Genomic DNA, 15,290 nt, shown 5'->3' on the forward strand with positions numbered 1-15,290 from the left:
GAGGAGCACCAAAAAAACAGCAATTGTTCCAGAAATCATAGAAAAAGTTCACGATATGGTATTGGACGCGTCAAAAATTAAAGTACACGAGAATCCTGTGGCTGTAGGGATATGAACTGGGTCGGTATTTTCAGTTTTATATGACAATTGAATGCGAGATGGCTGACGTGAACGCGTTCGAGCTTCTCAGTTTTAATTGGACGCGTTTAAACAACATTAAACTGATTTTTTGCATCGAACAGTGACAATTGACAGCTAAAGAGTGGGTAGGAGCCACTCCAAAACAATCACCAAACCAAAACGATCGAAATCTCAACACCAAAACCATCGAAATCTCAACAATTGGCTGGAAAGGTTGGCATCTGTTTTTTTTTTGGAATTCAAGTGGCATATTGTCCACAGACTATTTAAGAAAAGGAAGAACAATCAACAGTGATCATTAGTGTGATTTATTGAATCGATTTAAGAATGAAATTGTAGAAAAGCGGCCACATTTATCGAAAAAGCAATGCATCTTTTTGCATGACAACGCACCGGCAGACGAATCGGCGAAAAGCATGGGAAAATTGCACAAGTTACGGTTCGAATTGCTTCCTCGTCCCCCGTATTTTTCAGATTTGGTCCTCAGTGGCTATTATCTTTTTCCAAATTTGATGAATTGGCTCCAAGGAAAGAGATATGAAACGAATGAAGAGGTGGAATGGGAAACTCTTGCATATTTGGAAGGTCTTGAGAAATCGTTATTTAAAAAGAATTGCCATGTTGGAATCGTTTGCTTAATTGTATCGAACTGAAAGGGGAGTAGGTTGAATAAAATGAGTATTTGATTAAAATCGAGTGTTTCTTTGTTCTTTGGTTCTTATTTTACACTAAAGAATATTTAGAGACTTACTCGCAAATCAACCATGTTCTGTTGCCCATTGCCTTTTTCCTATATCATTGATGTAACAGCTTTCCGTGACTCTGGCCATTATCTGGAGGATTCCATATTCGTCCAAGACTGTCCAGTATCGGTTCCAGGCGTGAAAGAACCATGTGAATGAATATAAAATAGGACTGTCGGCTGAGGGTGTTGGCGAGAGATATGCTCGAAAGCTCAAGAAACGAATCGAAAATTGGTGGTAGCATGTCAATTAAGCGGTCAGTACAACAGCCACAGAAGTACTGGGTACCATACGTGGAATTCATCGGAAGTACTGGTTCGATGCTGAGGGTCAAAGAGCGATGGACGAGAAAATCCAGGCTACGAGTCGAATGCTTGCAGCGGGTACACCTCAGAATGGGAACCGGTATGGTGATCTGAGGGTAGACAAGAAAATAAATAATCGGCGCAGGGAGTGTTGGTACACGATGATTTGAGAAAGCTCTACTACGGCCCAACACTGTGGTCGTTGACTTTAAATTTTGTTCAATACGACCGAGTTTTTGTGAAGTGGAACACCCTCTGAAGATGAAAAGTAGTAGTAGATTCCACGCATGAGGGGCAAACTCCTTCGTGCAAGTATTGTAATCAAATAGCATACTATGAAGAATTTTGCGTGGAATCTCAAATGATTGCCAACTAATCTACAGAAAACCGAACACGGAGATTTAAACACAAACCTAAACAGTGGCCAAATTTGTGACAGCTGTTCACGCCATAGTGACAATTGCGAAAGATGCATTCAGCACCCCAAAATCAACTGTAAGCAACATCGGTGAGGAAGTTAATAACAATGACTACAGATTTACAATGGTCACCCGTAAGTGCAAGAAGCAGGGAAGAACATTTGATAAAAAGTCGCATTTTCGAGATTTAACGAATAATCAACACTATTTACTTTTTGTTTATAGTTATTGTAAACATATCACAGAGCCCCGGCTCCGCTAAGCTACCGCTATGAGCCGTGTAAAATGAACGAATTAAATGAAGAATAGTATGAGGAAAGGCACCCCGGCGCCTGGAATGGTTAACTATCGGGACGGGAGTCTACTGACAAAGTGCCAATCGAAAGGAGGATCTTCTGTGAACGTATAGTTACTGTATCCAAAGTTAGACGGAAACAATGAGCGGAGCCTATTGAACATGTCAAATGTCGGAGCAACCCAGTAAAGTTCAGTCGGAATTTCGGCTGGTTCTAGTTAGTGTTCCGTCTCCAGTGACACAACCGATTCTAACTGTCACTGGAGCCGGGTTACTAACATGAGCATAACGTCACATAACATGTTTTCTTCGGATGTATATGAAAAGGATATTGTGATTATGGTGATGATTATTTTACTCTTTTCTTGTGTTATCGAACATAGAGAAACGAAAATGAACAATATCTTTTCTGTAACACCAAGAGATATTCGCACAAGTGTGAAACCACATCATATCTTCGAATTCGCTTTGCTATTCGTACATATCTGACGACGTCAACAATGAAAGTATTAAGCTAGAGCTTGACATTTTCATAGGATGCCAGTGTTGTCTTCCTTTGATAAAAGCTGCCAGTTTTCTGGTTTTTGTGTCCACCTAACTATGAATATAGTAACTATACCGTGAAAGGTAGAATGAACACTCACTCACTTTAGGTTGGATGCGAAAGGCTATTCTAGCGCTAAAATATGGCATGGCCGTTGTTAAGGACGGAATCGTCATTGAACTTTTAAAAGTCGGTAGTTAGCCGCTTTTTGAAGCAATCCACTAGTGGAAGAAGCACTTTGATTTGCTATTAAACGGACAAACGAGTAGACAAGGCACGTAGAGAATGAGGGGGCTTTTCGAGCGCTGAAATCGATAACCGTTGCAGAGGACGGAATGCTGGCCAAGTTTCTAAAAGCCGAGAGTGACCGACTCTACGAAGCAACCCACTGCGTAATCGGTACGATCTGGACGGAATGAGAAATGCTCACGGTCCTCAATGTCGCCAATAAACTATTTTTCCGTGTTCTGCGCTTGTTAACTAAAAACATTGTCAGCGAGTACCAAAGCGAGTTTCAGGCAGGACTATCAACAACGAACCAAATGTTTACTTTGTGACAAATCATGGTTACATTCCGGGAATACAACTCGCAGACTGTTTGTGGACTTTTATACGGCGTATGACGCAGTGAAAAGAAACGAACTATGGCGACGAATGTTTGACGGTGGCTATTGAATAAAACTGATTAAGTTGCTACGTAAGACAAAGAATGAGTCAAAATCCAGCTTCAAAATCGCCGGAAAGGTATTCGATTCATTACGTTGGGTAGATTGTACAAATTTATTGTTCATTACAGCGCTCGAACCCGGTCAAACCATTCGGAATTTGATTCGGAATCCTGAATTGAGTTATGGATTCCGGCTCAAATGCAACAACCGATTCCGAAACCGATTGAGTCGTAGTCATTTGTTGCATTTGAGTTGGAATCCGTACGGACTCCATTCAGAATTCTGAACCGGTTCCGGAATTGATTTAACTGGGATGGTGCGTTGCGAAGATCTGTTGTGCAATGGAACGGAACCAGCATAGCGAGATATCTCATGCTTTTTGGCTTCACGGATGACATCGACATAATTGACGTTGATCGCAGAGCAGTAGAAGAGACTTGCGTTTTCAAGCAGGGAGGCTGCGAGATTCGGTCTGACATGGTAGCTGGTGGAGAATGAGATAGTCCGAATGGTGTTGGTTCCGAAGTGGAAATGGACCATACCTGGCAACACTAGTGACATGTGACAACGATGCTAACCGCGAGAGAAAAGGAATGTTGCGATTGCTAGTGGGACTTTCCATGCTTTGCGTAGCTGTGTAGCCTCCTAAAACTTATTCTATAAAAATCGTTGGCTCTCCATGTTGCACGGTCATCAGGCATGAAGAAAGCGGACAATTGAGTGCACGATGTGTTTGATAGAAACATGCCAGTATTTTGCATTCAATACTCGACGGCACAGTAGATGAGGTATGGCGCCGTTTCAAGTATACAAACATGCTGACATCGGAAAGGTGATCAAAACATTGTAGACTACAGTGGGCTGAACATGTAGCGCAAATGCCGAACAGAGACCAGTTAAAGTCATGCTCAGTAGAATACCAGGAAGAGGTTATCAACCTCCAGGCAGACCCAGCAGTTGCTGGCTGTGGGCAATCGAAGAAGATGCGCATTGCTATGGACGTTCAAGAAGACTGGAGAATGGCGGTCGAAGGTCATATTTCCTTCATATTTTTCATTAATCATATCTATACTAAGATACCATGGAATTTTTAGTTTTGGTTTATAACTTGATCTATTTTTAAATGCATTTCAAATGAATACGTAATTCGGAACACTAAAGCCTGCAAAACCAAAATTTGAATTTTTGAAATGTTTTGAAATATTTAATCAAATTTTATCTTTTTTTAACGGATTTAAATAGCTGAAACTATCATCGTGTGTGCGATACCATTAGCCAACATGTACTCTATTAGATTTACTTGAACAACTTTCATTTTCAAAATTGTTTCTTTTTTCGATGAAAAGAAACTTGATTGGTGATCGAAAAACCTGCCGTCCTGAACTGTGTTACCTCTGTAGTCGTTTCGAATGCCAGTATAATACCCCTAGCCTAAACCTGAACCCTATCGCCTGACCACGCCATAGATGAACAAACTGAATGAACTCAATTCCGAAGGGTCGACAGAACAAACAAAACGTTATCTCTGCGGTATCCCTCTGTTTCTGTTTTTCTCTTTCTCTCTCTCTGTCTGTCTTATTTACCGGGCCCCCGAAGCGCGCGCCTCTTCAGGAGAGAAATGGAACTACTCACCTAAACTGCGTGGTCTGGTTGCCGAACATCATCTTGTTGGAACCCTCGAGCGAGATGTCATCCTGGGAGTGGTGGTTGGCGTTGGCGGCCCCGCCTACGTACTTGGCCATCGGTTTCTTCACGTACGGCGGGTCGTATTTAAGGCGAGTGGTTTTCTTTCTGCGCTCGCGCGATTGTTTTGGCGTTTCAGTTTGTTACATTTAGATCAAACAACAAAAACAACAACGACAGTGTGGAGATGGAACGATTTGTGGTGGAATCGTTTGTTTTGTTTCGATTGATTGTTTTGTTTTGGAATCATTTGCATTCGTGTCGATGGCGGCAGGAAAAAATCACAAAGATTTGATCAATTTCGGACGAAAATATGGCTGTTTAGAGTCGAGCCTTGGGCTCGCTCGCATTTATTGCTTAATGTATATAGATAAAAACTAATCGGATATATTAGTTAATTTGTCTAAACTTTCAAGTTAATAAGATATATATTATTGTTGGAAAGTAAATCAAATTATTGAATAGCAGACAGTATTTTTTCCTATCCTTCCGAATGATCAGTCAGTCCCTAATCAGTAAATTTTTGTGGCAGTCATAGATGTCAACCAATTCTTTCTGCGCTGCTAATTATAGGTTTTTGTTTTCTCCACATTGAACATTGGTTATTTGCTTTACTTTGGTTGCGACATTCAGACAATTCAAGTTTTTCCTCTTATCTTTTTTTTTACACAATCTAACACACATATATTTAAAAAGTAAATGGCAAGCACTTTTTTTGCTACGAAAAACGTCAAAAAGTAAACCATGCAACGAAGCCATTCACCTAAAATTAAAATGCATTCCAACAACGTACTCAATGGGGCATTACAAAATAAACCGAGATAGAGGAGGATAATCAACTGTTTCAACTAGTAAAAACAAAGTTTTAATAAGTGGAAAAGAAGTAAAAGATGAAGTCGTTTTGTTACATATTTACAGTGGGTTTGTTTTTTTTGGAAGTTTTTTTTGTTCGACTTATTTTTTATGTATTACCTGAATAGATACGACAGAAATGTTTAGTTCACAAAAGTACTCACAGCAATATAGTGGAACGGAAAATGTATTTCGTATATAATCTATAGAGAAACTGTTTTTTGTACTGAAACAATTTGTGTTGCAAGAAATGAGATCTCGTTCTGTTTCCAAATGTGTTTTTTTCTTGATTTGACAAACAAAATACCGAACGATAACATGAAACAACAGAGGATATAAATGTGCAGTAAAGATGAGATTTTGTGTTGAAGGGGGCAAAAAACTGCCATCTCTTTATGCATTGTTTGTAGCAAACAGTGAGCGGATCGTTGATTGATCTTTGTTTTCGTTTGTTTCCCAAACGGCACATGTCAGAAGCAATATGTTTTTTTGGCGATGGCAAGACAGACAGTTAGACATTTAGTACTCATGCAAATAGAGAGGGTAGATTTTAGACAGTAAACAATAATTGGAGTAGTAGAGAGATAGAGGATTTTATCGAACAGTTTTTTCTCGAATTTTTGAGTTTTGATTTGAACGAAAAGAAAGAGGATTTCGTAGGTTCAAATCAAAATCGATTAACCGCTTGGTAGCGATGTCAGCCATTTTACGCTGACAGCTCTCTTGACGAAAAAGTGTATGGCATGAGATTGATTTGTAGATGTTTATTTATGACTGTTCTGAAATCTGTGTGATAAATGTCAAACCGAAAGGAATAGTATGGATAGTTGTCAGCGTATACAAAAACTTCGAAATATCAAACATAAAGGTTGTATATCTAAAAGCATTAGAGAAAATAAAATAACAAAGTACAAAAATATTCTCATGATTGAACCGAAAGTCAGAGAATCATTGGTTTAGAATTCGGTTCGTATCGAAGTCTCTGTGTCACTGTGGAGTTTTAATTTATGATTTTAGGGGGGTTTATGTTTTTTGTTGATTTAGTATATAATGCAACTCAAATGGGTTCGATTATCGACGTGAGCTATTCTGGGTCACAAGAACATTTTGGTATATTATTGATTGATTTGTAAATAGACGCTGCTAGTAATGACAATTAGACATAGCGGAAACGAACGGACAGTACAATACAACAGCACGCGCAAATTGAGCTAATTTGCTTTAAATCCTGATTTTATCGTCGGGTGGCAAACATCATTTGGCTATCCTGAATCACGATCAGAAATTGTCAACTGTCGATCGTAAATAGTCGTTTGTCAATAGTCAGTAGAGCGTCATAAATTATCGATCATTAATCATCAATCATCAATCATATCAATCACATCAATCACATCAATCTTCAATCGTTATTGGTCAATCGTCAATCCTTAAGTGGCCCTTACACTTCAATATTTTTGTCAATAGTATTGACGATATTGCTTCAATACGTCAATCCTATTTGAAATGCGCGTCGTCAATACTACTTTTTTCATTACATGCGCAATACTTTTGTCATTATTCTCTAGTATTGACAAAAATATTGAACGTGTAAGTGCCGCTTTAAGAAGTTATATACAAAGTTGAGGCTCAAAAAATCGAACAAAATTATTGCATATTCTGAAAGTATATACTTTCGAAAATATCTGTGCGACATTTCATCCAAATCGGAGCACTAGATTTCAAACTACAGCCGTTCGTAGCGCGCTAGTTCCATCTACGAATGGAGTTAACACAAAACTTTGAACGCGATTATCTCGGATTGGAGTTTCTTGAAAAGGACCGTTGCGATGAACGTTATATCTCAAAAACTACCAAACCGATCTTCATATTTTTTCTTAAATTGTATACATATTTACAATTTCGTGTACTTGAGTGGTTCACTTTTCATCCAAAAATTTTCTAGCCTTTACAATGAATTTTTGTTTTAAATTTTGAACACCTCAAACATCGATTTTTTTTGTCATCATACTATCATACTTTTATAGGATTTTTTGGAAATGAATCCGTTCAAGTACACTACAATACTTTTTTGATTTCAGTTGAGTGGTTCGTCTGGGAGAGTGTTCACCGAATAACTTCGGCAATTTTCAATATTTTTTGTAATACAACTTACAACGTACTACCAACAAATTGTCTTCGCTTTTTCAAACAAAACTTCCATAAAACCCTTTAAAAAAATCACGAATTTAGTTCACTTTCACCCCTCAACTTTGTATAAAACTCCTTAATCATCGATCGTCAAGTGATAATTGTCGAACGTTATCACGTATATGTTTCAGACACAATGCGTATTTATTTCGGACACAATGCTGTGTGAGCCAAATGATTAATTTCCAAAAACGAGTTCGGAAATCTTGGGCAAACACTCTTCTGACGATAGCACAAGTAACTGCGATGAAGAAGGAACACGAAAAAAACAACCCGATGAAATGATTCATTTTACCTTAAATTTAGGCAGTGGCGTAGTAGCGAAGGGTATTTTGGGGACAACACCTCGTCCCCCTCCGATATATTGATATATTGAATATTAAATATGTTTGCCAAAGATATTCCTTAAGTTTCAAATAGTTCCTTTCAAAAAAGTAACCTATTCTTTAAGTAACTTGTAGTGAAATTTGGTGACAGGCGGTACCTACTGGTTGGCCCGATATGAGGAGAAATTCACCGTTGGGGAATAGCCAGTCGAAGTATATTAGATTCACCGCTGGGGACTATCCGAGTATATCGTTACAAAGCTCAAGGAGACTGGTATTGGTATTGGGAGCAATTCCGCCATCGGGAAACTCCCAGTCGGAGTAAGGTGAGAGATAGTCCCCGGCGGTGAGTGGACTATCTGCGTAGATTGCGACAAAGCTTGCAGCTAAATGGCTTACGGAAATCGGAGTTAAATTGCTCATGGAATCATAAGCACGTTAATCTTAATCATTCCGACATAGCACAGAAATTCTTGAAGCAGTCGAAAACAGAAACGAAGTGCGATGTTGCAATTATTGCAGAGCCGTATCGTGTACCTCCCGACAATGGTAACTGGGTGGTGGATAGTACAGGGATGACAGAAATCTATGATGATGGCACACACGAAAGCGGCATGATTGCCAGAATGAACGGTGTATTCGTACACCAAAGCAGTACAATCAGACACTGTACACATCAACCTACTCGTTAGTCGGACGAACGCCGGGTGGGCTGGGAGTGAGGTAGCAGGCTGATCAAAGCAAGGGCTGCAGCTTGTTGGAAGCCCTGGCGAAGCTGAATGTAAGGCTTTGCAACGAAGGTTCCGCTAGAACATTCCGCAAAGAAGATCGGTGATCCACAAGCGACGTAACATTTTGCAGTTCGTCGCTGTTGGATAACATGAACCACTCCATCGCATAACGACCACCAGGCGATCCACTACACTATTGGTCAGAGGGACTGTATTGTAACGCGTCGGACTTCGACAAGGGCTAAAACGCTTCGTGCAGATAGCACCGCCCCAATTCCGAACGCCGATGGGCTATACCGCAGTCGAGGAACTGTCGGCGACCGGCATATTGGGGGAACGGAAGGCTCAAACCCTGCTTGTTGCCTGCCTAAGAACGCGAAGATATGTTCGGAGAGAAAGATCAGAGGCAGCCAGGGAAGAGCGCAAGGTCCGGGCGGCCAGGGCCGCTTTTAAACGTGAGATAGTGCTGAGCAAGTCCACCGGCTGTAAGGAACAGCGTTGAGAAGTATACGCCAATCCTTGGGACAACGCTTACTGTGTAGTGTTGGCACAGATCAAGGGTTCAACGACGCCAACTGAAAGGTACGCTGACAATCGGGTCTCCAACGAAGAGTTCCTTACAGTGGTAAAAGGAATGAAGGCGGAGAAAGTTCCCGGTCCGGACGTGGTACTGACGATTGCGATCCTGGCGTTCTCGAATATGTTCAGGATAAATACCTGGACGAAGGCTACTTCCCGGATAGATAGAAGATCCAGAAGACTACATTGACGTTAGGGATGTGAACAGATGCATTTACGGTACTAATATCTCATTAGCCAATTTTCGGCATCTGTCAGACGTTCTAACGAATTAAGAGGACCCCTTCATAAACAAGGTGGTTTTTGCGAATATTATGATGTTGTTTTTGCTTCAGTTTCACAAAACGCATCGTTTTGTTTATTGTTTGCTGTTGTGGCTATAGGAAGAATGACGCAGACTCATTTGGACTCTATGGTTTTGGAGGAGAATTAGAATCCTCTATGGTTTTAGAGCAGAATGAAGTCTTCATGCGTCACTTTCGGGATACGAAGTGCCTGATATGGAAATTCACGCCTAGTCTGTAGTAGAGTATCTACGGACTGCGCCAGTTTGCACGTTGCTGGTATAAGAAACTGCACAGGTTTTGGAATAAGCTATAGATGTTTCGAGTCTCCTCAATCGTTGGTCGTATACGTCAAAGCCGTTTAGATGGGAGTTACCAAAGTGGGAAAAATTACGAATAGTCTGGTTTGCAAATTTAAGATGATGCGTTTTGGTAATATTTACTCTCGGAATGTGGCTGCGGCGTAAGACTGCTAAGAATATGACGAGCTTGTCTGACAAATTGGGTTGGCGGCCTGGATTATCAACGATAAACATCAAGAGTCGCTTTCACGATGTCGTGTTCAGGTTGGGCCAAAAAGCGTCACTCGTTCGTCGATGAAGGAGAAGTATGTTGCTCTTAAAAATCCGGAGCGAAGAATTTCAATTCTTGAAAATCATGATCCGAATACTATAAAAGTTGAAATCCCGAATGTAGGCACTGTAAATTTTTGAAGCTCGATTTGGCGAGCTTGTTTACAATTTGTGAGAAACTTAAAGGGATTCGAATTCAGTGTCTCGTACTGCGGTGGCATCAACATGCAGAAGTGAGGTTAAGAAGTGCAATGTAGTTATCCTCCTGTAAGTGATATGCGGACACGCCATCTTGAGCCAGCGAAACTGTCAAATTCTTGAGCCAGCCGAGCCAATCTATCCCTTTTTGGGAGCACTGCTAGATTTTAACAATGGAAATGAGGGTTGCCATTATGTCTGCTTTTCTCTCCGTATATCTCTTACTGGAGGATAACTAGTGCAATGCTATGCATTACACTGACTCTTACGTGATTTTAACATGGACGTCTATCGAAACGACGCCCGATTATATTTGACCGACGAAATCTATTGAAATCGATCGATTTGAACTAATTAAATCGATTGATTAATTGGTAGTTTAAAACTGGAATCAAACTTACACAGATTGAACCTGGCGATAGATGTGTTGACAAAACTTGTTCACCGACGAAACACAATTCAGACGGTTAATAAATTGGTCGACCGCGGTACACCCGATTTCGTTGGTCGACTGAGAAGTTTCACAGCTGTCAAAGTTTCTATGGAGAGTTGTATTGTCTACCGTCTTTCTTCAGTCGTCTATCGTTAGCTTTCTTTCGTCTGTCGTCAGCCGATATTTTCAAGCCGTAAGTACAGTCGTGATTCGCTGGTTTGGCCACGGCCTCTGTACAACTAACGAATTTGATTCGCTAGTTGGAACGACTGACAGGTGTCAAAAATTGTTAAAAAGGAATGTTGATAGTTTAAATGCATCTGTTGAAATCTCTTGCTGTTGTCTGAGTGTCAAAGTCAGTTTGACATGCCATTGTAATATCTAGTTCCTTTTTAGTCGGACTAATTAACAAACCTCCAAAAACGAATTAAATTTTGTGTTGTAATATTTCGACTAGCATTATATTAGTCGCCACGTAGGCTCGTAAAAGGCTGGATAGTTACATCAAAGAGAGGTGAGATAATAGAGCAAATTCGTCATGTCCCTGTTACGAGTGAAAGGTTTATGCTACAAATGTCCGCTAGCAATCCAGTATGTCTAATCATTTTACTTAGCCGCTCATTTACGACAAACCAATTTTATTCTCATAAAAACCAAATAGCCTCCAACCGCGATAGTTTCCCGTTCATCGGAAACAACAACAGAGTAGTATTTTTTGTACTTTTCTATATTTTTAACTAAACGTTGACGGATCGGTTATGATTTCTGGTGAAAGCGAACTCACTGTAAGAGACTTGTATACAAGGCTATTTCCAATTAATTCGATTTATGTGACAATGGCAGTGTTGCCAGCAAATAGCATGGTCAGCACAATATTGTTCACTGATTTGAGATCACTCTCGAGTAGTACATCAGTCGTAATCAGTAATGTTCAATTTGGTACAGTTGGTAGGGTATGTGTTACACTATTTTACGTAAAGATGGCATGAGAGTGAGAGTTGTAGTAGGCAAACAAAAAAAACTGCACTAGATATTGTTTATGTTTTCTTTTGATAAATGTAAAGACAGTAATAGACACATGTATGTTCTAAATTTTTTATGTTTTTTTATGGTGCTTTGTTTGTGGTTTCTCTTCCAGAGTACTTTTTGTGAGTCTTTTTTTGTTGGTTATGTTTTTCGTTTGTTATGTTTTTTTGTTGTTCTATTGTTATTTGTTAGTTTCATTCTCTCACTACGTTTTGTTAGGGTTTAGACTGTTAAGTTATTTTTTGGTTGAATTCTATTGTTTTCTTGCATTTGATAAAAATGGGAAAAGTAAGAGAGTTGGAAGAAAAAAAAACGAAGAAAATCACTAACCTTAGGCACAAGGAGAAGTTATTATGTACTACAACTGACCTGTAGCACAAAGCCATCAGAGCAAACGTTACAAAAACACCCCCAACAACCGACATTAACACACCGACTAGAAACACTGTGTTTGAGCCGTGGTAGTTTGCTGTTATTTTGTTTGTTTATTTGCAGGTCATATAGTTCATGTAAAATTAACAACACGCGGTAACGGTCAACAATCGGTTTCGAAATACGAGAAAAAAGAGAAAAAGAGAAGAAAACTCGTTTAATTACATCACACCAGTAGTAGGCTGGCGAGGTTTATGGTTTGGTGGATGGTGGAGCTACGTTTGAGTTTGAAGAATATTATTTGTAATAAAAGGTGTGAAGGAGCTAAGATATAAAAAAATGGCGCTGAAATCGTGGTGTGCAGTTTTGCCGTTATGATGAGTGATTTTACATGAGCTTTCTTTAGACCGATAGAGAGCGGCGCTGCAGTCGCTGGAAAGAATGTCGTCAGAATAAGAAAGAAACTACATTCCCCTCTACTTTATGACAATGGTAATCTGATTTTTTTTCTCTGATGTTGATTGGCTAAAGTGGATGATTCCACACTGGTTCGAAGCCCGGGTGTGCTGAAGGATAGAAGGAGCTTTTATTGTGTGAAGGGGCTTACGGCACTACTCATTTTTTTTTTTTCAACTGGGTGTGTTGTTGTCTAACTTTTGCGATCCGGCTATCATTTTTTTTGGTAGGGGACTATCTCTACTATGGTGGTGATTCATTGCGGATATATGATTTAATAAAATGGAAGAATAATGTTTGTTTGGGAAACTCTGCTGCGTCAGGTGGAACAAAAAAACAGAACTATAAAGTTTAGAGGGAGGCAATATGCAGATGAAGGAATGCGCTATAGTGAGACTGGTAGTTTTTCGTCCGAGTAACTATGCAGTCAACTTGTTGAACGGTGTTGACTGAAAGTCCGACGAACAACGCTGTGTGTAGAGAGGGAGTAGAGTAAATCTAGTACTACAATATAAATTATCATTATCGCTACAATAACTTTGACCTTTTGCTTGGGCAACAACTATGGCTCTTGCTGCATTTGGTGTTTCGGAGGGATGGCAGATCACAGATTGAATGGATGTTGCTCTTTGCATATTTAACCACAGTGAGTATGGAATTTGGTAGTGTACTGTCATTTCGATGCGGTATACAATATTTTCGGTGTCCGATTGTTTTCAGCCAGTAATAAAAGCTGTAAAATAAGCGATCTATTGAAGTGAAAGTAAAAGTAGAGTTAATGAGAGGTCGGTTTTATTTGCTATAACTTGCCTATCAATCATCCAATACAAGTTCAGAACTATAACACCGCGTAACAAAATAAAAACAAAAAACACGAGTGAATAAATACTGTGAGTACATCCCCTCATGGACAGGATTCGAATCTGCAACCTATTGGACTCCGGTCAAATGTCATATCGAATATTTGAGTTGTGTAAAAATTGTATATTCAAAGGTAAGTGGGATATTACTACCAAGCGCGCTGCTGAGGTTGTGAACCATTTGGCGAATTATTTTCAGCTTTTAGTTAAAATTTGACAGTTCAAAAGTTATTTTCTCAAATGGGTAAATTTAACCAAGAGAGTGGATAGTTATTTAGAATTGACAGCTGCCACATCATGAATTGGTAGAGGTGTGAACATTTGTCGATATTTCAATATTAGTTTTTTTACTTATTACAGTAAGTATGACAGTCGCTGCCTCGAAATGACACATGTTTTCTTTTCTATCTTTCTCTTATTTTATATGAAAAAATATTGATAAACTCAATTAAGTACAGAAAATATTTCCATCTTTCTTTCTGCATGATGGGCAAAATATTTACTATCGTCCTGACACGTGGAGCAAATTTAATGGAGCAAATTTACCCACGGTCCAGAGCAGAGTTTGAACGTGTCAGATTTGAAGCAAAAGTTAAAAATTTCACCAAATGGTTCACAACCTGAGTTTGACTGAATTGACAGTTTATTACATAGAGATTCGATAAACTTATGATTACGGCGTATAAACTAACTGTCAAAATTATCGTTGAGGATTTTTTTTCGCACAAACCGGTCGACAATCACAGCTGTAATTAAAAAAGAGCTTTTCTTTTTCGTTGACTACTGTAGATTATGTTCGTTCAATTAATATTTGCCCTCAAAGGGAATTTTGACAGTTGGTTCATACGTAGTAAACAAAGTGTAATCTTTCACCACGCTCACGTAAAATTCACACCTTTTCTATTCGATTCTGTCCTGGTTCCGAACCGATGCTAAACCGTATCGAAATGGAGTCAATAACAGACATAACACTATGAGGAAATATCGATCCGCTCATTTTCCCAGAACACTAGCTCCACCTTTGATGCACAGTCCCAAACACTCATTTGCTAGAGTATTACCCCTCAGGCTTAGGAAAAATTTGCCTTAGAAATTTTTCACTAGCAGTCTATCCCCCGCATGCTGGTTCATATGTCAGTGGCGCCATCATCCCAAATGCGGCCACAGTCCCAATTACAAATATATTTAAAGTAACCGTTTAAGCGGACGATTCATTGTTTTCGAGAGTTATATCCGTTAGTCTATGTTTTAAGTGCGTTAGAGTTGGTCACCTTAGGGCTAGTTTCTTCACCCTCGCTTAACGTTCAAGCCAGGCTTAACGCACCGGTACATCATGTTTAAAAGATATGCGAGGGTGGAGAAATCGACTCTACACTTTTGACACAAAAAAGCGGATATAGCAATTGAACATATTTTTTCGTAAACATCCGCGGTCAATTTAAATATTCAATATTCTCGAATAACGCATGATTGGGGTGCACATGGCAGTTGTATCTTTGAGGAACAATTTCAGAGAAACCTTTGTTAACCAAGCACTGGGCACAGCAGTCAACTAAAAAGAATTTTTTTCTCTTTGTTTGCTATCAACAACTGAATTTTGACAGTTGGCTTGTACC

At 39.4% G+C, this 15,290-nt stretch overlaps 1 protein-coding gene across 13 annotated transcripts in view; it reads right to left on the reverse strand.

Moving 5' to 3' along the window:
• Positions 1-15,290, reverse strand: part of LOC131679280 (disintegrin and metalloproteinase domain-containing protein 33) — a 1,109,813-nt gene that overhangs the window by 36,959 nt on the left and 1,057,564 nt on the right. For 7 of the 13 annotated variants that reach the window (XM_058960010.1, XM_058959995.1, XM_058960002.1 and 4 more), the window contains exons 18-19: positions 12,317-12,455; positions 4,748-4,906 (exon numbers count right to left, since the gene is read on the reverse strand). In XM_058960010.1, the coding sequence (XP_058815993.1) occupies positions 4,748-4,906; positions 12,317-12,455 (298 nt within the window). The remainder of the gene's footprint in view (positions 1-4,747; positions 4,907-12,316; positions 12,456-15,290) is intronic. The other 6 variants (XM_058960035.1, XM_058960021.1, XM_058960067.1 and 3 more) reach the window with 3 other exon arrangements.

This window comes from Topomyia yanbarensis, chromosome 1 (assembly GCF_030247195.1).
Source record: "Topomyia yanbarensis strain Yona2022 chromosome 1, ASM3024719v1, whole genome shotgun sequence".
NCBI classification, from domain to species: Eukaryota; Metazoa; Arthropoda; class Insecta; order Diptera; family Culicidae; genus Topomyia; species Topomyia yanbarensis.